At 47.0% G+C, this 27,676-nt stretch overlaps 2 protein-coding genes across 8 annotated transcripts in view; one reads left to right on the plus strand and one right to left on the minus strand.

The window, feature by feature from the left end:
• Positions 1-1,379: 1,379 nt before the first annotated feature.
• ARHGEF39 (Rho guanine nucleotide exchange factor 39) lies at positions 1,380-27,329 on the minus strand. 4 transcript variants are annotated; one of them, XM_064140221.1, is made up of 10 exons: positions 26,260-26,477; positions 19,321-19,491; positions 18,360-18,454; positions 16,627-16,747; positions 12,930-13,048; positions 11,061-11,131; positions 10,041-10,169; positions 2,812-3,041; positions 1,828-1,916; positions 1,380-1,620 (listed from the first exon to the last, which is right to left on the minus strand). In XM_064140221.1, exons 2-10 carry the CDS (start codon positions 19,465-19,467, stop codon positions 1,605-1,607), a joined length of 1,017 nt encoding a protein of 338 aa, XP_063996291.1. In that variant the 5' UTR covers positions 19,468-19,491; positions 26,260-26,477; the 3' UTR covers positions 1,380-1,604. The 4 variants fall into 4 exon arrangements, with proteins under 4 accessions (XP_063996291.1, XP_063996290.1, XP_063996289.1 ...); XM_064140220.1 differs by lacking the exons at positions 16,627-16,747; positions 18,360-18,454; positions 26,260-26,477 and adding an exon at positions 27,302-27,329; XM_064140219.1 differs by lacking the exons at positions 16,627-16,747; positions 18,360-18,454; positions 26,260-26,477 and adding an exon at positions 26,605-26,645.
• LOC135173367 (unconventional myosin-VIIa-like) overlaps positions 26,773-27,676 on the plus strand; it is a 42,668-nt gene continuing 41,764 nt past the window's right edge. For 3 of the 4 annotated variants that reach the window (XM_064140214.1, XM_064140216.1, XM_064140217.1), the window contains exons 1-3: positions 26,773-26,903; positions 26,984-27,049; positions 27,123-27,253. In XM_064140214.1, coding sequence (XP_063996284.1) covers positions 26,787-26,903; positions 26,984-27,049; positions 27,123-27,253 — 314 coding nt within the window. In that variant the 5' untranslated portion in view covers positions 26,773-26,786. The remainder of the gene's footprint in view (positions 26,904-26,983; positions 27,050-27,122; positions 27,254-27,676) is intronic. The other variant, XM_064140215.1, reaches the window with a different exon arrangement.

The raw sequence follows: 27,676 nt of genomic DNA on the forward strand, positions 1-27,676 counted from the left end.
CCTAGATCAGGTTGCTCAGAGCTCCATCGAGCCTCACTTCAGATATCGCCAGAGATGAGGCCCCAGCCATCTTCTGGGCAACCTGTTACAGTGTTCCAGCACCCTCATAGTAGAGAACTTGTTCATAACATCAGTCTAAACCTCCTCTTCTCTTGTTTGAAGCCATTGCCCCTTGTCCTATCACTACAGGCCTTTGTAAGCAGTCTCTATTCTTGTAGTCCCCTTCAGGCACTGCAAGGTTCCTATCAGTTCTCCCTAGTCTCCTCTTCTCCAGACTGAACAACCCCAGCTCCATCAGCCTGTCCTCACATCAGGTTGCTCCAAACCCCTGATCATTTTGTAGCCTTCTTCTGGATCTGCTCTCTCAGGTCCATATCCTTCCTGTATTGAGGGCTCCAGACCTAGACTCAGTACTCCAGGTGAGGTCTCACCAGAGTAAAGTGGCAGAATCACCTCTCAGGATCTGCTGCCACTGCATCTCTTGATGCAGCCCAGAATGTGATTTGCCTTCTGGGCTGCAAGCTTCCACTGCCTACTCATGTCCAGCTTGTCATCCACCAACGCCCCCAGGTCCTTCTCCACAGGGCTGCCTTCTATCACCTGATCCCCCAGGCTGTATTTATAGTGAGCATTGTTCTGGCCGGCCCAGGTGCAAAGCCTTGCACTTACTCTTGTTGAACCTCATGAGGTTCATCTGGGCTCACCTCTCCAGCTTGTCCAGGTCCCTCTGGATGCCATCCTATCCCTCTGGCATATTGACAGCACTGCTCAGTTTGGTGTCATCTGCACACTTGCTGATGGTGCACTCGATCTCATGTCTGTATCACTGATAGAAGTATTAAACAGCACAGGTCCCAGTGTGGAGCCCTGAGGGACACCACTTGTCAATGTTCTCCATTTGGACTTCAAGCCAGTGAGCACCACACTCTGGATGCGACCATCCAGCCAATTCCTTATCCACTGAACATCAAATCCATATTTCAAACTTGGCAAGTGGACGTCATAGAATCACAGAATCAGTCAGGGTTGGAAGGGACTACGGGAGACTGTGTCAAAGGCCTTGCAGATAGATCACATCCATAGGTTGTCTCTTATCTACTGACAGTCACCTTGTTATAGAAAGCCACTGTTGATCAGGCAGGATTTGCCCCTATTAAAGCCATGCTGGCTGTCTTGGATCACCTCCCTGTCCTCCATGTGCCTTAGCATGACATCTAGGAGGATCTGTTCCATGATCTTCCCAAGCATGGAGGTGAGGCTGACAGGTCCGTAGTTCCCATGAAGTTAAGCTTGCGTTTGCTTCCTCTTAAATTAATAATCTGAGGACAAAAAAGGTGCATAAAAGCTAGAAGCATGTAAGTTAAGTCTGGGGAAACTCCTCACAGAGATATTTTTTATATACAAAACCTTAGTGTGCACACCTATCTTTTGCAATATCTGTATTAAGGTTACAGTATATGACAAAGAATTCATGATCTCACAAGCACTGTTTGTAGTTCCTCTAAATACAATTCTACTATATATTCTTGAACCTCTCCTAAGGTTGTGTAGGCTTCCACCAAGAGGGGCTCTTTCCCTGCCAGTATGTCTTGTGCTTGGGAGGGTTAGATTTTCAGTTGCCTGTAGGGGAAAACAAAAGGGAGGTTTTACTGTCAGTATATAATCTCTGTTCTTACTATTTCCCTGTGTCTTGGCTTCCAGAGTCAGATCTTAGAGCTATCACCCTTATAACCATGTAATACATGCACATACACACATCCATCTTATCATTTTTATATTTTGCCCTCTTCCCTCAGTCTCCTCCAACCATGGAAAACAGATGCCTACCTGACTGCAGCTGTGAGACTCTGATACCAATCATTAATGTCTTGTTGGTCACTGGACATCAACAACAGTGTCTTGTGTGGAAAAGAAAGCTGAAAGGCAAACAGAATCGTGGGCTACTCTGTGGCATTCCTTGCCAGGGCAACAATTCTGCTAACAAGAGAGCCACCACCACTGAACTCAGCTCAGTCTTGTATGCTGATTTCCACTGTTTTCTTAGACAGAAAAGTTCATCACTGGTATTGGAAGAAACCAGGGGCTGAACAGTACAGTGCAGCTGCCAGCCTTGCCCATTCCTTCCAAACACACTCTAGTAAGTCAAAATGAGCTATCATCAATGGAAGTGGACAGTTCTCAGCAGATCCTCAAAGAGTTTTCTCCTGTATTCCAAACAGCTACTAGGGGTCCTTCCACTACCACCAGCTACAGATCATAGCTCAGCCAAAGTGTCTGTTTTGTCATAGTTTACATGTAATGAGCTAACAGCCTTTGGGTGCTGCAGCTCAGAGAGACCTTAACTTGAAAACATCTGCCTAAGACATCAGTACCAGTAAAAGACTCTGCAGCCCTCCAGGAGTTATGTGCACAAGCAGTTGCAGTAAAAAACATATTTTTGCATTCTGTTTTTTAGGGGTTTAAGTTCAGTCCACAGTCAGTGTAATAATATGCATTTCTATTTGTGTGACTGTGAAGCTGTCCCAGCAAAACTGTGGTTCTGATGAAAGTATGTCAGTCTTACTGGGCACTTCACACCTAAGCAAAGTGAAGCAACCAGCAAGATGTACCCCAGAGTGTTCAGAAGGGCCTGCACTATGAAGGAAAAAAGACCTGGATCACTCAAGCAGAAAAAGGTTGCCCTTACTTGGACCACCAGTTCATTGCATTTGCTGCCGTCGCTACTCCCACCTTGTCAGTCCTGGGGCTGCTAAGGCAGCTAGCAACTTACCTCCACTGACACTTCTGTCAGACAGAAACTGGAAGACTTACACTGAGGAGCCCTCCCTGGCTCTGCGTGTGGCCAAACACTTTCTTCACTACGCACTGGTGAAGCGGGTAGACAGCCTGGCAGGCCAATTTGTTCGAGTTCAGCAGGTGCAGCGGGTGGCAGGGCTTTGTTGCGATAAAGATATCAGAAAAGAGGAAAAACATCCTGCGCTTCAGTTCCCCTCCCTTTGAAGGCACCACCAAAAGCCAGCCTTCCCGGATATACCATCGACCTAGGCATGAAAGGGATACACAGGCAGTTGTCAGATCATTACTGGAAAGGAAAACAAAGCCCAAGGAAAAAAAAAACCAAACAAGACCAAACACGTCCCCATCCCCCAAACCAATCAATCAAGAAAACCCACCCACCCCCACCACACCCCCAAGCACCACACCCCTCCCCACTCACCCAAACAACAAACCTTCCCAGACAAAAAAATATAAGATCAAACAAACACTCCCACCTAAAAAGCAAGCAAAGCCCCAACACAAAACAGACAGAAAAAATAACAACAAAAAAAACACAAAAAAAAACCCAAAAACCCCAAACCAACAAAAAAAAAGAAGAGAAAAAACACCAAAACAGAAACCCCTCCAAAAAAAACCCACAAATCCCAAAACAAAACCACACCAAAACCTAATTGCTATGTGGAAACCAGAAACATATTGAGATAGTCTCGTGGATTACCAGCTTCTACATCAATTACAGCCACTAGAAAGCACTGACTCCCAACTGGGGGTCACTCACTAGCACTGTTAGCATCCTTGGTTGTGTCTGCCAGTTAGAAAACAAAACCCCCACATGTCACAGGCCATCTGACTGTAGTCAGACGTCTAATACTTAACAGATTAAAGAATGCAGATTACAGCTTTAATGAGAAGACAGCAAAGAGAATACAAAACACATTAAAAGAGAAGATCTTAATGGGCAACATCACCAACCTTCTCTTACAGAGAAGAAGCCAGTGCGATTTACCCATGAAATGAATTCCAATAAAACAAAAGGCAGAGGGAAAAAAATCATCAAAATAGTTTGATAAATCTAGCTATAAGCAGCAATAAAACCCCTGGCATCTACAAAAGGTGGACTAATTAATGCAGTGCCTATAACTAGGATTATTGTACAGCCATCAACTTGTGGGAATTATGATGACACCTGCAAATAAGATCATTAAAAAAAAAGGGCATCAACAGAACCTCCACAGTGGACGTCTGAAGCACAGACTTTGGCCTATTTAAGGAATAACTCCGAAAGTTTTTTGGGAAACAGCCCTTAAAAACAAAGGGGTCCAGGAAGGTTTGACCTACTTCAAGAAAGAACTCCTGAAGGCACAGCTGTGCCATTGTACTGGAAGACGAACTGACGAGGGAGGCAGCCAGACTGGATGGGCAAGGAGCTGCTAAAGGAATTAAAGCTAAAAAAAACAGAGTATATCACCTTTGGAAAAGAGGGGAAGTTTCCCAGAAGAGTTCAAGGATGTTGCTAGGTCTTGTAGGAAAAAAATTAGAGAGGCAAAAGCCCATTTAGAACTCAGGCCACTGAGGTTAAGGAGAATAAAATATGTTGCCATAAATATACGAATGGCAAGAGAAGAGGCAAGGACAACCTCCAGTCATTATTAGATGGAGAGGGGAATATAGTGACAAAGGATGAGGAAAAGGCAGAGGTGCTTAACACCTTCTTTGCCTCAATCTTCAATAGTGGGACAGGCTGTCTCCAGGACAACTGGCCTCCTGAGTTGACAGGTGGAGTCAGGAACCAGTATAGTCCCCCTCTAATCCATGAGGAAGAAGTAAGGGAACGTCTGAGACACTTGGATCCTCACAAGTCCATGGGACCGGATGGGATCAATCCTAGGGTGCTGAGAGAGATGGCAGCTGAGCTGGCCAAGCCACTCTCCATCATTTACCAACAGTCCTGGCTTACTGGAGAGGTCCCCTGTGATGGTTTGGGTGTTCCCCGCCCCCCATACTTTAGAAGTGCCCAACCAGACTCAGTCGGGCTCTGGGAATATAAATGAAGCTATTTATTTGCAGCTAGCACAATACACAAGCAGATATTTACAGTATATACAGTTATAGACAGAAATATACATGGTAAAAGTAACACAGAAGCACAACTCCCCTCCCAGAAACCTGAGTCCCCAGGAGGGGCTCTCAACCACCCCTGCACCTTCCCCCTGTCCCTCTCAACCTTACCCCAGTCCTAAGGAAGAACAGAGGTTCAGCCAAGAGGTTAAGAAGCAAAGGTGAGTGGAAGGTGAGGTTAGGGAGATGCAGCTCAGTCAAAGCCTACTCTGAGAGTGCCACAAAATGGCCAGAGTGTTATCTAATGTTTACTTTCTTCTTGTTCAGCAAGACTGAGGGAAGCAGACATCACCACTGTTTTCCTTTCACAGCCTATAAACTACTTTTTCTCCCCAAAACATTCTAGCCTGCTTCAAATTAGCACATCCCCAAAGACTGGAAGCTGGCCAACGTGATGCCCATCCACAAGAAGGGTCGAAAGGAGGAGCCAGAAAGCTGCAGAGCTGTCAGCCTGACCTCAGTGCCAGCCAAGGTCATGGAACAGGTCATCTTGAGTGCCATCAAAAAGCACCTACAGGATGGCCAAGGGATCAGGCCCAGCCAGCATGGGTTAAGGAAGGGCAGGTCCTGTCTCACCAACCTGATCTCCTTTTAGGATCAGGTTCCCTGCCTGGTGAATGTGGGGCAGGCTGTGGATGTAGTCTACCTGGACTTCAGCAAAGCCTTTGACACTGTCTGCCGCAAGAAGCTCCTAGCCAAGATGGCAGCTCATGGCTTGGACAGATTCACTCTGTGCTGGGTCAAGAACTGGCTGGAAGGCCAGGCCCAGAGAGTGGTGATGAATGGTGCCACATCCAGTTGGCAGCTGGCACTAGTGGTGTTCCCCAGGGATCAGTGCTGTGCCCAGTCCTGCTCAATATCTTTACTGATGACCTGGATGAGGGGATTGAGTCCAGCATCAGTAAGTTTGCAGATGACACCAAGCTAGGAGCAGGTGTGGATCTGCTGGAGGGTAGGAGAGCCCTGTATAGGGACCTGGCCAGGCTGGATAGGTAGGCAGAGGCCAATGGGATGACACTGAACAAGGCCAAGTGCAGGGTTCTGCACTTTGGCCACAACAACCCCAAGCAGCACTACAGGCTGGGGACAGAGTGTCTGGAGAGCAGCCAGGAGGAAAGGGACCTGGGGGTACTGGTAAATAGTAGGCCGAAGATGAGCCAGCAGTGTGCCCAGGTGGCCAAGAGAGCCAATGGCATCCCAGTCTGGATCAGGAATGGTGCAGCTAGTTGGATGAGGGAGGTTATTCTTCCCCTGTACTCACACAGGTCAGGCCACACCTGGAGTGCTGTGTCCAGTTCTGGGCCCCTCAATTCAAGAGAGATGTTGAGGTGCTGGAAGGTGTCCAGAGAAGGGCGACAAAGCTGGTGAGGGGCCTGGAACACAAACCCTGAGAGGAGAGGCTGAGGGAGCTGGGGGTGTTTAGCCTGGAGAAGAGGAGGCTTAGGGGTGACCTCATTGCTGTCTACAACTACCTGAAGGGAGGCTGTAGCCAGGTGGGGGTTGGTCTCTTCTGCCAGGCAACCATCAACAGAACAAGGGGACACAGTCTCAAGCTGTGCCGAGGGAAGTACAGGCTGGATGTTAGGAGGAAGTGCTTGCCAGAGAGAGTGACTGGCATTGGAATGGGCTGCCCAGGGAGGTGATTCAGATACCATCCCTGGAGGTGTTCAGGAAAAGGCTGGAGGAGGCACCTAGTGCCATGGTTGACCAGGGTGCTAGGTTGGACTGGATGATCTTGGAGGTCCCTTCCAACCTGGTTGATTCTATGATTCTATGAATTAAAACCATAACGAGGTATTGCTCTCTGTCCTGGTCTGGGAAACACACAGTGGAGATTTTTAGCCACTATTTTTTGTGCCCTTGTTTATGGATGAGCTAGTAAGTACCTTTTAGAAAAACACTGTAATTGTTTTAATTACAGATTGTGTATTACTTAATATTCTACAGTCACAAAACATAGAAACAAACGAAATACTGCTTGCTTACTCCATAGAAATTGCTCCTCTTACCTGAATAAGAAACTAAGAAGGACAAGGGTAAAGTGCAGGAATCTGTCCACATTTACCAAACAAATGGAAGGAAGGTGCCAGCAGCAGGAGGTTGGAACTGCCACCCTCAGCTAAGGTGTAATCAGATTCCCTGGCATACAACTTGAGATGGACTGTGCTGGAAATCTTGGGTTATAGATCTGTGTTTGAGATTTCCAGGATCATAGGATTAGGAAATTCTTATGAAACAAGAGCAAGAAAATATCCCTAGGGAAGGGAGGGATGACAGAACAGTATGCTAACATTTTATTTGCCCTACAAATGGAAAGCAGCAAGGAAAGTCTGTTTTCACTGGAAGATGCACATCTCAGAGACACTGCCAGACAGCCACTCAATTTGTGCCAGGGGAGGTCTAGGCTGGATGTTAGGAGAAAGTTGTTGCCAGAGAGAGTGATTGGCATTGAAATGGGCTGCCCAGGGAGGTGGTGGAGTCACCGTCCCTGGAGGTGTTGAAGCCAAGCCTGGATGGGGCATTTAGTGCCATGGTCTGGTTGATTGGACAGGGCTGGGTGCTAGGTTGGACTGGATGATGTTGGAGGTCTCTTCCAACCTGGCTGATTCTGTGATTCTATGTGGGATACCTAGCTCCAAGCTCTCAATCTATCACATTATCTTTCCTCACCTTTTCCCTCTTGGTAGCAGTATGCAGTTTTAACAGTTCTGCAAAAGTTAGCTTGTTTCTGGAACACTGGCCTAAAGCTAGCAAGCTCCAGCAGACTTTTACTTTCCAGCTTCCCACATCCTATAGCACCTATTTTAGCCCAACTAATGGAAAACAAGACCCTCACAATTCTCTGTCTTGGACAACGGAAAGAAATCTATTAAACCCTCAACTCTTGTCCTACCACATACCTCAGAGTATTTGGAGACAAGGAAAAAAGTGGACCAAAGACTTTCAAATGATGGCCTTCTGTTTTCTAGCTATGCTGTTTTGGACTGTTGGTTGGGTTTTTTTGGCACTTTATTATTTCTGTCACTCAGAATGACTGACTTACCTTTTTACTTAGGCACCACCTTGATGTGCCCTGGTCACACATGCTCATACTTGGTATAAGCAGGGCACACTTGTGTTATCTCCCTTTCATAACACCATCAAAATAATTCTAAGAATGGGAAACAGGAATGGTAACCTCTGTTAAATAGCCTGTTTTACTACCTGTGCTGATTTGGATGGAATAGACTTAATTTTCTTCATAGCAGCTGGTATAGCTGGACATATGCCAGAAAGAGAGTTGACAATACAGAGATGTTTATGTTGCTACACAAGCACAGCTCAGCATCAAGGCTTTTTCTTGCTTTTCATCTTACACTACCAGTGAGTGGGCTGGGGCTGCACAAGAAATTAGGAGACAATGCAGATGGGACAGCTGATCACAAGTGACTAAAAGGGTATTCCATACCACATGACATCATGCTCATTGCATAAAGCTGGGGGAAGAAGGAAAGGATGGTGGGAGCTGATGTTTATAGTGATGGCATTTGTCTCTCCAAGCATCCATTATACGTGATGGAACCTTGCCTTCCTGAAGGTGGCAGAATACCTGCCTCCTAACTGGAAGGAGCAAACAAATTCCTTATTTTGTTTAGATTGTGTACACAGGTCTGCTTCACCTGTTAAACTGTCTTTATCTCAACCCACAAGTTTTACTACTTTTACCCTTTCAATTTTCCTCCTCCATGCCAGTAGGGAAAGTTTTTTTCACCCAGAAATTCACCTGTATGAATTACAACCACATTCACAAGTACCTGGAGGTGTGCCTTGGAGACATCAACACACAGTGACTTTGACACTCCTCTCCATCTGCAGCATTGCTTCTAGGTGACCTCTCCAACAGCAGAGCTTCATGAGGGCACAAGTGAAGCCCCAAATGACTATTTCATAATTGCTCAGACTAAGCCCACTTCTCACAGTATTTCATATGTAGTGTGGAGAGAGCTCTGCACATGGTGAGCTCCCAGTCACACAACAGGTCATAAAGAAACCAGTTAGATGACCTTATGTGCCAGTGACCGTGACACAAACACCACAGCTTCTGAGCCCTTGACACTTAGCAATCTGTGATTCCTGCAACAGACTAGGGCCCACACCACTTCTTACACTCTTCCAAAATTATTTAAAGTCTGTTTTTTGCTCTTACCCTGGACTAACTCCTGACTTAACAAGGCCAAGTGCAGGGTTCTGCACTTTGGCCACAACAACCCCAAGCAGCACTACAGGCTGGGGACTGAGTGGCTGGAAAGCAGCCAGGAACAAAGGGACCTGGGGGTACTGATAGATAGTAGCTGAAGATGAGCCAGCAGTGTGCCCAGGTGGCCAGAGAGCCAATGGCATCCTGGCCTGTATCAGGAGCAGTGTGGCCAGTAGAACAAGGGAGGTTATTCTTCCCCTGTACTCAGCACTGCTCAGGCCACACCTTGAGTGCTGTGTCCAGTTCTGGGCTCCTCAATTCAAGAGAGATGTTGAGGTGCTGGAACATGTCCAGAGAAGGGCAACAAAGCTGGTGAAAGGCCTGAAACACAAACCCTCTGAGGAGAGGCTGAGAGAGCTGGGGTTGTTTAGCCTGGAGAAGAGGAGGCTCAGGGCTGACCACATTGCTGTCTACAACTACCTGAAGGGACACTGTAGCCAGGTGAGGGTGGCCTCTTCTCCCAGGCAACCAGCAATAGAACAAGGGGACACAGTCTCAAGTTATGCCAGGGGAAGTATAGGCTGGATGTTAGGAGGAAGTTGTTGGCAGAGAGAGTGATTGGCATTGGAATGTGCTGCCCAGGGAGGTGGTGGAGTCACCATCCCTGGAGGTGTTCAAGCAAAGCCTGGATGAGGCACTCGGTGCCATGGTCTAGTTGATTGGATAGGGCTGGGGGATAGGTTGGACTGGATGATCTTGGAGGTCTCTTCCAACCTGCTTGATTCTATGATTCTATGACTGCCTTCATTTCCTGTTATTAACTTTCTAATTACATGTCAGCAGCTCCTCCTGTCTGAATATCAGGACATCAAGCTACTGCTTATCATTACTCAAAAAATCATAATGAAAAAAATGCTTGAATTACTGATTACTTGGCAGAAGGAAGACAGCTGTGAGTAAGACTCACCTGGAGCCAAAACCTGAGTCTTTTGTCCTTTGAGCAGTTTCTGAACCCGGAGTAGTTGCAGTAAGTTCTCTCTCTTGCAAATGACGTCCTCGGCCCAGTGAGATACCTCAGAAACAGATTTCACAGCCTCTGAAATTATAGCAGTGTACTCTGAGGTTATCACAAACAAGTATGTATTACACCTTATCTATCTTGCTGTGGAAAAAATAAGACAAAATTAAGAAACAAATATTTTAAAGCAAGTATGAACAACAGATTTAGTCAGTAATTTCAGCAGGAGATTGGACTAGATGACTTCCAGAGTCCTTTCAACTCACACTTCTGTAGTTCTAGAAAACATTAATTATAGAATAGTTTGGGTTGGAAGTGACCTCTAAAAATCATCTTGTCCAACACCCCTGCAGTAATAAGGGACATCCTCAACTAGACCAGGTTGCCCAGAGCCCTATCAGGCCTCCATGAATGGGGCCTCAACCATGCCCCACCAAACAACATATTCTAATGCTCCATAGGAAAAACACACCACAAGTACTGTTAACCACTAGTCAATGTGGCATGAAGCACCTAAATTGTCCTAGAAAACTGAGGTATGTGTCCAATAGTGTCATGGGATGTGTTGGAAGCAATCTTTAAAGATCATCTAGTCCCACTCCTCTGCTATGGTCAGAAATAGTTTTCATTAGATGAGATTGCTCAAAGCCCCATCTAACCCAGCCTTAAACAACTGGGCTATCGACAACCTCCATGAGCTACAGGTTGTAGTGTCTCACCACTCTCATTGTAAAAAAAACAGTACAATCCCTAAATGACTTTCCCAATCAGTTACCCTACATTTTTATTACAAATGTGTTCTCAGGGACATCTTGATTAAGATGGAGAAAGGAAATAGAAATGCACTAAAACACCAAGAAAAGTAAGATTTTCCTTCCTGTGGAAGCAGATGGAAGAAAAGAATCCAAACATTATTAGCAAGCAGGTGAATATTGATCAGAGTGTCAGCATCCACAGGTGGAAGCATACTTGCAAGTTTCTGGTGGTCAGCACTCTCTAGTCTGGTGTTCTCCAGCAAGTCTCTGAGGAAATGGTTGTACCTAAGATACAGAGAGTAGGTTACTTCACGAAAGTATACCAGGAATAATAACATCTATGAGTGACAGATAAATGAAAACACTCCACCAGCAGATGGAGTACACACCACCGTCCCTGGAGGTGTTCAAGAAAAGCCTGGATGAAGCACTTAGTGCCATGGTCTAGTTGACTGGCTAAGGCTGGGTGATAGGTTGGACTGGCTGATCTTGGAGGTCTCTTCCAACCTGCTTGATTCTATGATTCTAAGTCTAACCAAACAGCTTTTGGTCACAATTCTTCATTCATCTTCAAATTTATCCATTAACTCGAATATTTTCTGCATTTACAAGTCCTCAGCATTTCCTGGAGATCTGATAAAAGTAATTTCAAATATTACTTAAATTTATGAGACTGAGACTCTCAACATGCAGACAGAATGCCTTCATAACAGACAAATTTCTTTTGGAACTACTTTTTGGTTTTATATGATATGAAAGCTATCATTTAGACATACTTCCTACCCTCACAAGAAAACACAGGCAATTCTAAAAGAACTAGGAATCATACAATCAACCAGGTTGGAAGAGACCTCCAACATCAGCCAGTCCAACCTATCACCCAGCCCTATCCAGTCATCTAGACCATGCCACTAAATGCTTCATCCAGTCTTTTCTTGAACACCTCCAGGGACGGTGCCTCCACCACCTCCCTGGGCAGCCCATTCCATTTGCAAATTCTATGATTCTATGAACTAGGAGTTGCCTTTTCGGTTTTTTTTTTCACCTCCAGTCTTTATCAGGAAGGAATAGGTCTCTGCAAATGCTTGATCTCAATAAAGTACAAAAAAAAAAAAAAATCAGCATGAAATGACAGAAGAAATATCACATGGAATATATTCATGAACTGGCAGGAGTCATATGACCTGTAGCATATGTAACAAGAGTTTCAAAAGAGACTTGAACATGAAATTAGACCTTCTGATATAAGATTTTCCAAATAGCTGGGCAGCAACAAATATACTGCTATTTTACAAATGTAAAGGAACGATCTGAAGAACCACAGTAAAAGGAAAGCTTACATTTACATCTGCCAAGCTGATTAAAAAGGCTCATAATGCTACTTGAATAACTCACTCCCCAGTTATATTTTTTAAAAAAGGCTTCCAGTCTCAGATTTGCTTTACCATGGATAAAAGCATGGTTGAAGAGCAGCTAGTAGATCTATAGCAGCAGAAGATGGATTCCCAACAAACTACCTATACAGCCTCCCCCTTTGTATGTGTGTAGCACTTGTGCAATCAGTCTCCTCCTTCCGAGAGGAGATGATGCCTCAAAGGAGGAATGCAGCCATTCAGATGAGATCTATCCAAGTACAGGCTACTGCTCTAGGCAGTAGATGTGAAGAAAGTATATGGCCCTAATAACCAGAGAGGGGAGAAAGCTCCCTAGCATTCATTAATCTCATCTTTCTCCAAAAGCAACCATCTACAAGACAGCAGTTGTGATGCAGACTGCAGACAGCTTGCTCTGGTTCATGGCTTTGCTGCAGTGGCTCAGCGAGATAATAAAAAGCCTCCACTTCAATTCTGCCCAAGAGCTAGATGAAGGGCTTAGGAGCCAGGGCTAAACATAGTTATCTCTTTGCATCATCTCCCACCCATGTACACCAATTTCACCTTACGGGCACATCTTTAGGTCTATTTCACCAATGCTCCAATTTTGTGACACCTTGTGTAGCCTGACCTCCAGCAACCAAGACGCTGCTATGCTCGTTTTTTCTCACTTATATTAACATTCTCAAGACTCAGAGTTGCTTACTTACTGGTGCAGCCTCTGCAGGGGTAAAGGAAGCAGATCCTCTAGCTTCCTCCCTTGAAACTGAGGTCGAGTCTCCTGGAGTTTCTTAAACCGTCTGAACGACTTATTTTTCCTCAGTTGCTCCTGTGTGCAGCAGAAAAGGCACATAGCTCTGAGACTCTAGAAAGAAATAGGTGCTCTGGTCTGCAGCAGAGCTTGGAACACTTAAATTTAGAGTTTAGAACTGCAGTGCAAGCATCAACCACCTCAGTGACAGTGGTCTCCAGACCACCCTTTTTCCAGCAGGTAATGGAAGCAATGTCTTCTTTTCATACATGTACAGTGGTACAGAGATAGCACACTCAGCAAGAGGTGATAAAAAGACTCAAATAGGAAAACAAGAAGTCCACCTGTGGCTTTTTGCCACGAAGTAGCACAGACCCATATTTCCATTTCCTCAAGGCAAGTAGCCAAAGTGGCTTTTTCTCTTGGGAAATCTGATGTGTGAATATATATGTGCAGAGAGAACAGATGGGTAAGATTCCAGTATGTCCTGCAAGTGGGAACAAGCATGGACAAAAGCTGGAAGCCAGATATTTCAAATTCCAGATACAGCTGTCAGAACTCTCAAATAAAAATAGACCCTTCTGAAGTTTAATGGAAGACAAGTTGTATTTGGTGAAGTGAGAAGAAAAAAAACTTCTTCCACCACAGAAAAAAAAATATAAGGAAAGGAAATCCCAGTTAAGATACAGTTGGAGGCAGCAGGAAAAAAATAGACCTGCTCATTTGCCATAAAGAAGACACTGTCTTCTGGATTTCCCACTGCAAACACTCCAGGTTTGCCAGCCAAGGCAGAGTGTGAGTAATAGAGAACTCTTTGAGAAAGATGTGCTCAGGATATGCACAAACACCTGAAACAGGCTTCAGAAATTCAGAGCTTTTCACCCTTGCACTTGTGATGGTTTGGGTGCCACTCGCCCCCAGCCCGCCCTTAAGAAAGTCACCCAGACTAGACTCAGCAGCTGAATAATAAAGAACAAAGCTATATTTACAGCTTAGCACAATATACAAGCAGGTGTTTACAATATATACAGCTATAGACAGAATAGAATAGAATAGAATAGAATAGAATAGAATAGAATAGAATAGAATAGAATAGAATAGAATAGAATAGAATAGAATAGAATAGAATGGAAGCATAGAATCAAGCAGGTTGGAAGAGACCTCCAAGATAATCCAGTCCATCCTAGCACCCAGCCCTATGCAGTCAACCAGATCGTGGCACTAAGTGCCTCATGCAGGCTTTGACTGAACATCTCCAGGGATAGTGATTACACCACCTCCCTGGGCAGCCCATTCCAATGCCAATCACTCTCTCTGCCAACAACTTCCTCCTAACATCCAGCCTAGACTTCCCCTGGCACAACTTGAGACTGTGCCCCCTTGTTCTATTGCTGGTTGCCTGGGAGAAGAGGCCACCCCCCACCTGGCTACAGCCTCCCTTCAGGTAATTGTAGACAGCAATGAGGTCAGCTCTGAGCCTCCTCTTCTCCAGGCTAAACAGGCCCAGCTCCCTCAGCCTCTCCTCTCAGGGTTTGTGTTCCAGGCCCCTCACCAGCTTTGTTGCCCTTCTCTGGACACCTTCCAGAACATCAACATCTCTCTTGAATTGAGGGGCCCAGAACTGGACACAGCACTCAAGGTGTGGCCTGACCTGTGCTGAGTACAGGGGAAAAATATCCTCCCTTATCTTACTGGCTACACTGTTCCTGATGCAGGCCAGGATGCCATTGGCTCTCTTGGCCACCTGGGCACACTGCTGCCTCATCTTCAGCCTACTATCCACCAGTACCCCCAGGTAACTTTCTTCCTGGCTGCTCTCCAGCCACTCTGTCCCCAGCCTGTAGCACTGCTTGGGGTTGTTGTGGCCAAAGTGCAGAACCCTGCACTTGGCCTTGTTAAATCTCATCCCATTGGCCTCTGTCCACTCATCCAGCCTGTCTAAGTCCCTCTGCAGGGCTCTCCTACCTTCCAACTGATCAACACCTGCTCCTAGCTCGGTGCCATCTGCAAATTTACTGATGCTGGACTCAATCCCCTAGTCCAGATCATCAATAAAGATATTGAACAGGACTGGGCACAGCACTGATCCCTGGGGAACACCACTAGTGGCAGCTGCCAACTGGATGTGGCACCATTCACCACCACTCTCTGGGCTCAGCCATCCAGACAGTTCTTGACCCAGCACAGAGTTAATCTGTCCAAGCCATGAGCTGCCAGCTTGGCTAGGAGCTTCTTGTTGTAGACAGTGTCAAAGGCTTTGCTGAAGTCCAGGTAGACTACATCCACAGCCTGCCCCACATTCACCAGGCAGGGAACCTGATCCTAAAAGGAGATCAGGTTGGTGAGACAGGACCTGCCCTTCCTAGACCCATGCTGGCTGGGCCTGATCCCTTGGCCATCCTGTAGGTGCTTTGTGATGGCACTCAAGGTGACCTGTTCCATGACCTTGCCTGGCACTGAGGTCAGGCTGACAGCTCTGTAGTATTCCAGTTCCTCCTTTCGACCCTTCTCGTGGATGGGTATCACATTGGCAGCTTCCAGTCTTCAGGGACCTCTCCAGTGAGCCAGGACTGTTGATAAATGATGGAGAGTGGCTTGGCCAGTTCAGCTGCAAGGTCTCTCAGAACCCTAGGATGGATCCCATCTGGTCCCATGGACTTGTGAGGATCCAAGTGGCTCAACAGGTCCCTTACTTCTTGCTCATGGATTGGAGGGGGACTATACTGGTCCCTGACTCCATCCGTCAGCTCAGGAGTCCAGCTGTCCTGGAGACAACCTGTCCCACTATTGAAGACTGAGGCAAAGAAGGTGTTAAGCACCTCTGCCTTTTCCTCATTCTTTGTCACTATATTCCCCTCTCTATCTAATAAGGACTGGAGGTTGTCCCTGGCCCTTCTCTATAAATATACAAGTTAAAAAGGTAACACATAAACACAACACCCCTCCCAGAAACCAGAGTCCCCCAGTCTCAAGTTGTGCCGGGGGAAGTATAGGCTGGGTTTTAGGAGGAAGTTCTTCACAGAGAGAGTGATTTGCAATTGGAATGGGCTGCCCAGGGAGGTGGTGGAATCACTGTCCGTGGAGGTACTCAAGAAAAGCCTGGATGAGGCACTTAGTGCCATGGTCTAGATGACTGGATAGGGCAGGGGGATAGGTTGGACCGGATGATCTTGGAGGTCTCTTCCAACCTGGTTGATTCTATGATTCTAAGAGGGGCTCCCAAACACCCTTCCACCTCCTTTCCACCCCTGTATGTTAACCCAGACTTTGCCTTATGCTCAAGGTGAGTTTGGAGGATTGGCCAGGGGGTTAGGAAGCAGACAGATTAGTTAGTCAGCAAGTTAGTGAGAGAAGAGCATGCTGCCAGAGCTAAAGAGCAACTGTGTTATCTATGTTTGTATTCTTGTTTTTATACATCTCAGCAAGCCTATGAGTGAAGTAGCCATCACCATTGTTTCCTTTTCAGAGCCTATAATCTCATTTCTCTCGCAAAAGGCTCAAACTAGCACAACACGACAGAAGAAAGATTAGGGGAAAAAAATCAGCAGTCTGTTAAAAAGAGGAAAATTGATCACTTGAAGGAGAAGAAAAGAGAATGTTGTTTCACAAAATGGAGAGAGGGAGGAAAGAACATGAAGCATAAAGGAGATATTTACCTTCAAGGTTTTATTTGCCTGCTCCAAATTCTCAGCATAGTGGCCATAAAGCTCCAGATTTGGACAAAAGTTCTCCAGTCCTCGTCCCAGATTCCCTCTTTCCAGATGAAGTGAAAAAGCACTGTCCCCAAGAAGCAAGGATAACTTGTGAGGGATACATTATTGAGGGCATTTTCACAGCTCCTGGTTCACTCTTAATATTGACCTTCCCTTATCAGCCTCCCTTTCACATGCAGTTTCTGTGCCAAGTACATGCTTTATGGTCCCAGAGTAAATGACATAAAATATCCTTCCAAAATACTACAGCTTATTGGATTTAAAACACTATTCAGAGAGCAACTGGGCATCTGGATGCACAGATGCAGATCAGCAGATGTTGTGGAGGGCCTCTGGGCCTGAAAATGGGCTTATTTATGCCTTGCCCTGCCTGGACATGTCTCTCTGCTCACACCAGAGGTAAACACATTAAATGGATAAAAGAGGCACAATAGGCCTGGTGCCATGAAGTCTGGCCTGCCAGGACCCCTGTGTTTGTAAACATGTTTGTGTAAGCCCCCACATGCCCAGCTCATGCCTGCCTAGTGCTAAGCCTATGTGATCCCCATGTTTGGAGAGTCCAGGCAAGTGGCTTTTGCCTATTATGGTAAGGTTTGGCTGACTGCCAACATGATTGGTCATTCTAGTGGCCAAGGGGCCATTAATCTTGGCCCACATTCAATAAATAGGGGTACACAGGTAAACAACGTGCTCGGACTTCCCTGCATGGCTCGGACTTTCCTGCCTGCGTACTTACTTGCAGAGCTCAGTTAAGCCTGCCTATATATATATATATGTGGAGCCTATAGTATCCCAGCCAGCTATGCACACCTTGCACGCCTGCTGCCTTATCATTACCTGCTAAGTGCCACTGCCACCGAGTTACCAGGAAGCAGACTCTGAATTGTCTGCATGGGATCGGCCTATGTAACCAGCGATACATCGTGCTGAGACAGCACGGCATCCTGCCTCTGCACCTCAGGTCCTGCTAAGAATCCCTGGACAGAGCATCCAGAAGAAATCAGCAGCACAAGTTCAGAGACTATTTCCCCTCAAGCTGGGAGGGTTCCACGCTCAAAGTCCACAGGCAGACACCCTGAAGTTTGGACACTAGCAATAGGCTGTGATGTAGCCCCGGAGGGTGATTGATAATTAATCAAAACTTGTGAGTAAAATGCTTTAATGCCTCTGTAATATCTATTGCCTCTGCCATAGAGCAGAAGAGTTTTCAGCCCACTCTGCTGGGCGAATAGTACATAGACCCCAAGCGGCATTAAGTCGCAGGGAAAAATCCTCTCTCTGTTTATAGTTTGAATTGTTTGATAGTTATTAATAAGTTACTGTAGATATTAATCCTAGAATGTTTCCATGACCACGTAGAATCCTTTTAATATTAAATACAGTGGTTGGTGGTGGCCAGAGTTCAGAATATTGAGTTTAATAAATATATATTTTTTATAGAATATTATCTTGCCCCAATTAATTTCTCTCCTCCACCAAAATTGGTGCAGGTGGCAGAATACCCCTCCGCGACAGCAGACTCCTAGGTATACCTGCAAGTGTCAGCAAGGTTAGCAGGGCTGGAAGTGAATGCTTCTTTTCAAAGCTGTTAGTTTTATTTCCTAAGTTCTTACTTTCTCATCAATATGGGGTCCTCCCCATATGGTCAGAGGAATCACATCAGTGTATTCACTTACTGGCTGGCCAAATATATGGGTTCCAGGGGCCCAAATATGGTTTCCAATACAGCAGGTTTCAGTGTTCCCTTGGCCTTTAAAATTTTCACAAAGAACTAAGCAGGAAAAGAGAGAGAATCTCAAATAGGTAAAATGAACACATCACTCAAAGATTAGTCATGGCACATGGGAGAAACACAAAGCTGCAGCCTACACACTCTTCAGAGCAAAAGGGCATCAAATATTGTGAATGCTCACTTAATACATCTATAGTCAGATGTAGGCCTTCTTGGTAACATTGATCTTAACTGTGAACACACAGAACAGCATTGCTATCTGTTTCAGTATTCCTAGAGGTGTGTTTTTCACTACCTTCTTCACAACCTATCTTTGCCTTCTATGGCAGGGTCACAAGCATCTCAGGCATCTAAAGGCTTTTTTCCCTGTTATTTTTAGGTGTTGGTCTCTACTCTCAGAAAACCAGTGACAGAACAAGGGGACACAGTCTCAGGCTGCACAAGGGGAGGATTAGGCTAGATAGTAGGAAGAAGTTCTTTGAAGAGTGATTGGCCATTGGAATGGGCTGCCTGGGGCAGTAGGGGAGTCCCCATCCCTGGAGGTGTTTAAAAAAAGAAACTGGATGTGGCATTTGGTGACATGATTTAGCTGATCAGATAATGTTGGGTAATAGGTTGGCCTTGATGATCTTGAAGATATTTTCCAACCTGATTGATTCTGTGATTCAGTGAAATGTGCAATAAAAATCAAATCTTACCTTTATGCCAGTGTACAAACCAAAGCCAAGGGGGCAAAGCCACAAGCACTGGATATTAGGCAGGAGGTAAAAGAAGAACAACAAAATCTTTCAGGCCCAGCAATAGGCATGTATCAAAGCATTGCTCCTGATCCTTCCCTTTGACAACACAACTAAGTATGTGCAGTGTGGAACGTACTTACATACAGAAGGAGCCAAAATACTCACTGTCATCACCAAATCCAACTGCTCAAGGTATTTGTACTCAGTCTTTAGCAGCTCCTTGGCTGTCCGGCTGCGCTTTCTCTCCCAGCGAGCCCTCTGCTCTTCTACAATGTTTGCTCCAACCATGAACTGCAGTGGTAAGTCACTCATGGCGACCTCAAAAAAGTGACCAATCTGAAGAGTGAAGAGAGATGGACACATAACAAAAGAATACCCTATGATGCAGGGTAGGATTCTGAGCTACAAATTCTATGCTTTTCTGTGAAAGAAGTGAAGTCAGCTGCTAGCCACTGTTATCAAGGATTTCCTTCTGCACTTCTAGCCACAGGCACAGCAGTCTCGCATCAACCAGAGGAACAGCCAGACCACACCGTGAAAGAAAAAGCAGAACACTACAGTACATCTACAAGCAAGTCTCAGGGGTATGATCCTACTCACAAAACATTGCTTCCTGTGCTGGCAGATTCTTTGTGCAAAACTCTGAAGCCCAAGTTGATGCTGCAGGTCAGGGTAGAATACAGCTATATGATTTGTACTGAGGGGTGAAAGAAAGAGACCTACCTTCCTTCCTTCCTTTCTTTCTTTCTCTCTTTCTCTCTTTGTTTCCCATGGAGGCTTCTAAGAAGCGAGTGGTATGCATTAGCATTTTCTCATAACGGTTTGTGGTTTCAGAGATGGGAGAGACTGAGTAACTGCTGTGAATCATACTATCCACATATTAACTAGCTTCAGTGCTGCTTTACTCTTCTGCAGCTGTATCATGCTTTTGTTACAGAGAAAGTGTTCTCCCTTTAATCATATGCTCTCGAAGCAGCATGTGTTAGCAGAGCACCAGTTAAATATTGTTCTTCTCTTTGCTCAAGAGGTAAAGCAGCACATTGTACAGGTGCCACAGCATAAAGTCTGCAGTTTTGCTGGAACCTGAGCTATCTCCACAGAAGTTCTGGTTCCATGTGGATAAGCTATATGAGAAGCTACTACAAGGGGTACTGGCTTCGAAATGGAAGCTTGGATCCACCAAGTGCTGATTGGGATTGTGATGAACTTTTTGTGCACCTCTGGGTAGACACACAAATGGTCCTAATGCCAGGTGCTGGCTCTGTCCCTCACCTGACTCAGCTCCTGCAATAAATGAGTGCACACCTAAAACCTCCTCAGCCCTTTCATGTTCTTATTACTGGTGCTAAAGTGATGGGTTCTGGTGCCCATGATTTAAAATAACTCTGGAAGTAGCATGGGACAGTCTAATCTTATGGTTCTGGCCTGAAGTGAATCTGGCCTGATAGAATCAAAGAATCATAGAATCAACCAGGTTGGAAGAGACCTCCAAGATCATCCAGTCCAACATTTACCCAAAAGATAGAATTTAAGCAGAAAAAAATGATGGCATGGTTCGTTTTGGTAGCCTGGGGAAGGAGATGGAGACCTGAAGTCTGGGGCAAAAAAAAACCCCAAACCTCTCTGCAACAATGAAGGAAAGCAGGAGGCACTCAGTGCCATGGTCTAGTTGATTGGATAGGGCTGGAGGATAGGTTGGACTGGATGATCTTGGAGGTCTCTTCCAACCTGGTTGATGCTATGATTCTTTATTTAGAGGACATATTAGGAAGAAATTTGTCCCCATGAGGGTGGTGTGGCACTGGAACTGTTTGCCCAGAGATTTTGCCCAAATCTGGAAGTGTTCAAAGCCAGACTGCATGGGGCTTTGGGCAACCTGGTCTAGTAGGAAGTCTCCCTGCCCATGGCTGGGGGTTGGAACTACAAGATCTTGAAGGTCCTTTGGAACTCAAACCAGTCTGTGATTCTATGCTAATATAGAAAGATGTGCCATTGTAGAGAAGGCAGTTCGTCAAATACACTCCTCTAGAGACATTTTGGACATCTAAATCAATGTCTGAAACACAAGTTTCATATCATATGAGTACTAAGACTTAGCAGTAGTAGCAGGATCTTCTCCAAAGATTTATCACATTTGCATATCACAACCCTACCCAAGGCCACATCTTGGTCCACCAGGGCAGACCTGACAGCCTGTGCTAGTTAGAAGCAAGCTAGAATGTTTTGGTAAAGGAACTAGATAACGGGCAATGAAATGAAAACAATTGATGTCAACTTCTCTCACAGTCTCGCTGAGAGCTCTGGGAAGAAGAAGTAAACTTTCTCCATTTTGTCTCTCACTCTTGCTTTTGCCTTAGACCGAGACACATCTTTCTAACATCACTGCTTTCTAACCCTGCTCCCTAACCTCTTGGCTGCACCTCTCTTCTTCCTGAGAACTGGGGTAAGGCTGAGAGGGCTGGGGGAGGTGTTGGGGTGGTTTGAAAGCCCCTCCTGGGGACTCAGGTTTCTGGGAGGGGAGTTGTGCTTTTGTATTGTTTATCCTTTGTATATTTCTGTATATAATTGTATATAACTGTATATATTGTAAATAGCTGCTTGTAAATTCTGCTAGCTGTAAATAAATTGCTTCATCTATATTCCCAGGGTCCGTCTGAGTTAGCTGGGGCAAATACAAAGTGTGGGAGGGGCGGGGTAACCCCCAAACCATCACACAGCCTCTCCAAATAGAGAGCTAGCACTGCAGGGAATACTATACAAGAGCATAGCATTAATATGCAGCTGCAAAGTACTCACCAACAATAGACTAAAATGCCACCATTTGCAGAGCACCTTGAGCCAGGGTAAGTTGCAGTCATAATTTAAATTTTGCAGACCAAGTTCTTTTAACAATCAATAATTAAAACAAATTACAAAAAAACAAACAAACAAACAAACAAAAAAAACAACCCAAACAAACACATCCACCTGTGATGGCTTGGGTGTTCCCTGCCCCTACCCCCCCAACTTTGGAAATCACCCAGACTAGACTCAGACAGCTCTGGAAATTGAATGAAGCTTATATTTACAGCTTAGCTCAATATACAAGCAGATATTAACAGTATATACAGTTATATACAGAAGTATACAAGGTAAAAAGTAATACAGAAACACAACAGCCCTCCCAGAAACCTGAGTCCCCAAGAGGGGCTCTCAACTGCCCTTCCACCTTCTCCCACCCTTCTCAACCTTACCCCAGTCCCAAGGAAGTATGAAGGCTTGGCCAGGGGCTTAGGAATTAAAGTGGATTAATCAGAGAGATGGCAGAGAAGCTAGAGAGAAACGCAGCTCAGGCAATGCCCCAAGAAGTACCTTATCTATGTTTGGATTCTTGTTCTTATAGCTCTCAGCAAACCTAGGAGTGAAGTAGACATCACCCTTGTTTTCTTTCACAGCTTGTAATCTAGTTCTATTCACCAAAACATTCTAGCTAGCTCCAAACAAGCACACCACCAAAACCAAACCAAACAAAAAAAAAAAAAAAAAAACACCCAACCCACCAGACAAAAATGTCACACCAGGTTTAGAATCATAGAATCAAGCAGGTTGGAAGAGACCTCCAAGATCATACACTCCAACCTATCACCCAGCCCTAGCCAGTCAACCAGACCATGGCACTAAGTGCCTCATCCAGGCTTTTCTTCAAGACCCCCAGGGACGGTGCCTCCACCACCTCCCTGGGCAGCCCATTCCAATGGGAAATCACTCTCTCTGTGAAGAACTTCTTCCTAATATCCAGCCTATACCTACCCTGGCACAACTTGAGACTGTGTCCCCTTGTTCTATTGCTGGTTGCCTGGGAGAAGAGGCCACCTCCCACCTGGCTACAATGCCCCTTCAGGTAGTTGTAGACAGTAATAAAATCACCCCTGAGCCTCCTCTTCTCCAGGCTAAACAACCCCAGCTCCCTCAACCTCTCCTCATAGGATTTGTGCTCCAGGCCCCTCACCAGCTTTGTTGCCCTTCTCTGGACATGTTCCAGCGCCTCAACATCTTTCTTGACCATCTCTTGCACATATAAAGCAGTTCAAACACACTCAGTATTCCAAAATATAATAGAATCACACAATGGTTTGGGTTGGAAGGACACTTAAGGATCATCTAGCTCCAACCTCCCTCTCACAGGCAGGGACACCTTGCATTACCTCAGGTTGCTCAAAGTCCCATCCAACCTGATCCTTCTAGAGACGGAGCATCCACAACTTCTCTGGGCAACCTGTTTCAGCGTCTCACCATCTCCTAAAAGTGAATAACTCCCTCCTTATATCTAATTAAATCTACCCCTTTTAATACCATTATGCCTTGCCCTGTTACTACAGGCCCTGCTAAAAAGATAGGTTCCCTTTAAGTCTCCCCGGAGCTTTCTTTTCTCCGGGCTGAACTCTCTCTGCCCCTCTTCAGAGAAGTGCTCCAGCCATGCTAACCCTCTGTAGTGGAGGGTCACATAGGCCCAAATAGGCTTATACATATGCCTGTGCTTGCCTGGACATGTTTTCCCGCAGAAACGTGTTTTTCTGCCCAAGCCAGAGGTAAACACATTAAACGGACAAAAGGAGCACAGTAAGCCCTGGTGCCATGAGGTCTGGCCTGCCCTGGTTATATAAGGTGGATGCAAACAGGTTGCTTAAGCCCATGCGCTTAGCCTGTGGCCCACCTGTGCTATCCCCGTATTTGGGGGTACCAGACTTATGGACCCTTCCGTATTTGGCTTGTTTTGGCCTGCTGCCAGACGCTTATTGGACAGTATTGTGGCCAAAGGACCACCAATCTCGACCCCCCTCTGACACATAGGGCAATTCAGGTAAACAAAGTGCTCCTGCTGCCTCCTCAGCTCACCTCTCCTAGCCTCCTCGTAGCCTGGGGCCACTACCTTTATCCGCTATACGTGACTCTTTGTCCCACGGTACTTCCCACCGATCCAGTGGGCGATCGACCAAGGCGTCCCCGGCCGGCCACCGCTCCAGCTCGCCGCACCAGCCCGATCGGGCCCATGGACTCTCCTCAGACAGCGCACCCCAATATCCAAATTGAATCATAGAATCATAGAATCAACCAGGTTGGAAGAGACCTCCAAGATCAGCCAGTCCATCCTAGCACCCAGCCCTAACCAGTCAACCAGACCATGGCACTAAGTGCCTCATCCAGGCTTTGACTGAACATCTCCAGGGATGGTGCCTCCACCACCTCCCTGGGCAGCCCATTCCAATGGGAAATCACTCTCTCTGTGAAGAACTTCTTCCTAATATCCAGCCTATGCCTACCCTGGCACAACTTGAGACTGTGTCCCCTTGTTCTGTTGCTGGTTGCCTGGGAGAAGAGGTCAACCCCCACCTGGCTACAATATCCCTTCAGGTAGTTGTAGACAGCAATGAGGTCACCCCTGAGCCTCCTCTTCTCCAGGATAAACACCCCCAGCTCCCTCAGCCTCTCCTCATAGGCTTTGTGCTCCAGGCCCCTCACCAGCTTTGTTGCCCTTCTCTGGACATGTTCCAGCACCTCAACATCTCTCTTGAATTGAGGGGCCCAGAACTGGACACAGTACTCAAGGTGTGGCCTGAGCAGTGCTGAGTACAGGGGAAGAATAACCTCCCTTGTCCTACTGGCCACACTGTTCCTGATGCAGGCCAGGATGCCATTGGCTCTCTTGGCCACCTGGGCACACTGCTGCCTCATCTTCGGCCTACTATTTACCAGTACCCCCAGGTCCCTTTCCTCCTGGCTGCTCTCCAGCCACTCAGTCCCCAGCCTGTAGTGCTGCTTGGGGTTGTTGTGGCCAAAGTGCAGAACCCTGCACTTGGCCTTGTTCAATCTCATCCCATTGGCCTCTGCCTACCCATCCAGCCTGTCCAGGTCCCTCTGCAGGGCTCTCCTACCTTCCAACAGATCAACACCTGCTCCTAGCTTGGTGTCATCTGCAAACTTACTGATGCTGGACTCAATGCCCTCGTCCAGATCATCAATAAAGATATTGAACAAGACTGGGCCCAGTACACTACTGGCTCCATGAGAATCAACTACGTGGCTTTCACTACACATATTTTGGGACCACAGAGACTGAGTCTTCCAATTAGTGAGAAATTCAACTCTCTCAAGTGGCTAAGAAATTTCATTGACTTTATCAGTGGCACTTTATGCCACAAGACTCTCTGATCAGGACCTTTCCAAACCTCTACCAACTTGCTTAATCCTGCTGTAAATAGACACTGTGTAAAATAGTTTCACTAACCGCATACAAAGAACTTGTGTGGGTTAACTGTACAGAAGTTTGGGGGAAATTCTCTTTCATAGAATCAACCAGGTTGGAAGAGACCTCTAAGATCATCCACTCCAACCTATCCCCCAGCCCTAGCCAGTCAACTAGACCATGGCACTAAGTGCTTCATCCAGGCTTTGCTTGAACACCTCCAGGGACGGTGCCTCCACCACCTCCCTGGGCAGCCCATTCCAATGCCAATCACTCTCTCTGTGAATATATATATTACTATTAAATTATTAAAAACCTTTCAAATCGGCCTCATATCTAACCCCAAACGCAGACAGAACCCCCTCCAAAACAGGCTCTGCTCTGGATTCACTCAAACAACATATTCCATTCCAACGGTCTCAAGTCTGTAGTGTCAGAGCTGTCTGGAGCCCAGAAACAGACCAGAAGATGCTGTAGCTGCTGGTGACTGAGACAGTCCATCTCGCTCCTCCTCTCAGACTAGAGCTCACTGAATACTTGCTGTACATTTAACTCTATTATGATGCCCCATTACTAATGTTCCTTGCAACTCCGACAAATTTTCAATATCCTCCAAAACTCTCCCTTACTACAGCACAGCCACCTCTGGTGCTTCAGAGCTGTTAGCCACTTCACCGGTCAGCTCCAAGGGCCACGCATCTCCTCACGGCAGCCCTCAGAACTGTGACTGCTGCTCCACAAACCTCACGTACAAGGAGGGTGTTGAAATACTGCAACAGGTTGCCCAGAGACGCGGTGCAGGCCCCATCCCTGGAGACATAAAAGGCCAAACTTGATGGGGCCCTGAGCAACTTAATCGAGTTAAAGGTGTCCCCGCTTACTGCAGGAGGGGTGGGAAAGGTAACCTTCGAGGGTTCCTTCCAACCCGATGCGTTTTGTGATTCTGTGAACCTCTGACGCTTCAGTGCGGCTCTTAGCTGCTTCCCTTCGTGCTGCCTGCTTTAAGCCGCCTCACATTCTCAGCTGCCTTCCACCCGAGGAGCAGCTCGGCACAGATTCAGAGTGCCCCCCGGGACACCACACTGGAGGAAAGAACCGGGCCAAAGTACAGGCAGAGCACCTATTATGAAGGCACCTAATCCCTTTGGGCTCTGGCACGGGGATATGCCCACCCCCCGCGCACCCCCGAACCTAGGCCAGGCCACGCCGCCCCTGCCGCCCGTTACCTGCTAGCCGCCGCCGCCGCCGCCCCGCGTTCAAACGGCAGCCCCGCCCCAGAGGGCGGGCCGGGGCGGGGCGGGGCCGGGCGGGGCCAAGGAGAGGGACGGGAGCAGCGGGAGCAGCGGGAGGGTGGTGGTGCTGCTGCTGCTGCTGGCGCCGGCGCCGGGAGCTGTGCGGCGTGGTCTCAATGGGGGAGCGTGGTCCGCTGGCGGGGGCGGATGGGAACTTGGCGGCACTGGCGGAGCTGGACGAGGCGGTACTCCTAGACGGGCTGCGGGAGCGGTTCCTGCGGCAGCAGGTCTACGTGAGTGTCGGGGGCTGGGGTAGGAGGCAGGGAGCAGCAGTGATGGGTGTTAGGCTGACGGACTCTCCCCTCTTCGCCAGACTGACATCGGGGACATCCTCATCGCCATGAATCCCTTCCAGCCCCTGCCGCTCTATGGGAGAGAGGTGAGTCCCCGCGGGCCTCGTCGCCCGAGCTCCGCCGCCCGCAGCTCGTTCACCATGGCGTTTTCCCCGCCAGGTCTCCGAGCGGTACCGACACCACGAGAAAGGCACGCTGCCGCCCCACATCTTCGCCGTGGCCAGCCGGGCCTACCACGCCATGCTGGGCCGCGGGGGTGGCGGGCCCCGGAGCCAGTGTATCGTTATCAGGTGAGGACTGCATGCGGGGCCGGACGGGCGGACTCTGACTTGGCTTACCCCGCTGGAGTTTCAAGAGAGGCTCCGCTCCAGTGCTGTTGGTGGTCAGTCAAAACCCAGGTGGCGCTTGCAACGCATCCCTCTTCCCGACTTGCCTTTTTCCCAGAGGGGGATAGTGTGCAGATAGCGGGCAGAGGTGTGTGGCAGGCAAAGCTGGCATTTGTGGAGCAGCTAGGCTGATGATGCTGGTAACACAGCTAAGTATGTCAGCTTTGCTTTTGTAGGAATGTGTTAGCACCCAGAAGCTCTGGGGAAAACTGTAAAACCCTCTTTGGCAGAAAAGCTCCCGCTGTAATTGCTGTCATAAAGCTTATAAATGATGCAAAGAGCCTGCTTGCCTAAAGCAGAGCTTTCCCAAAGAGCAGGGGAAGTAAG

Source organism: Pogoniulus pusillus, chromosome Z (assembly GCF_015220805.1).
Source record: "Pogoniulus pusillus isolate bPogPus1 chromosome Z, bPogPus1.pri, whole genome shotgun sequence".
NCBI lineage: Eukaryota > Metazoa > Chordata > Aves > Piciformes > Lybiidae > Pogoniulus > Pogoniulus pusillus.

Excerpts from the sequence above, each read along its gene's own strand:
- ARHGEF39 (XM_064140221.1), bottom strand. The coding sequence starts at position 19,467 with ATGAGTGACTTACCACTGCAGTTCATGGTTGGAGCAAACATTGTAGAA. Across the intron at positions 10,170-11,060 it reads TGACCACCAGAAACTTGCAA|AGGCTGTGAAATCTGTTTCT; the intron begins GTATGCTTCCAC and ends CTATAATTTCAG. Across the intron at positions 3,042-10,040 it reads GACTCAGGTTTTGGCTCCAG|GTCGATGGTATATCCGGGAA; the intron begins GTGAGTCTTACT and ends TTTCATGCCTAG.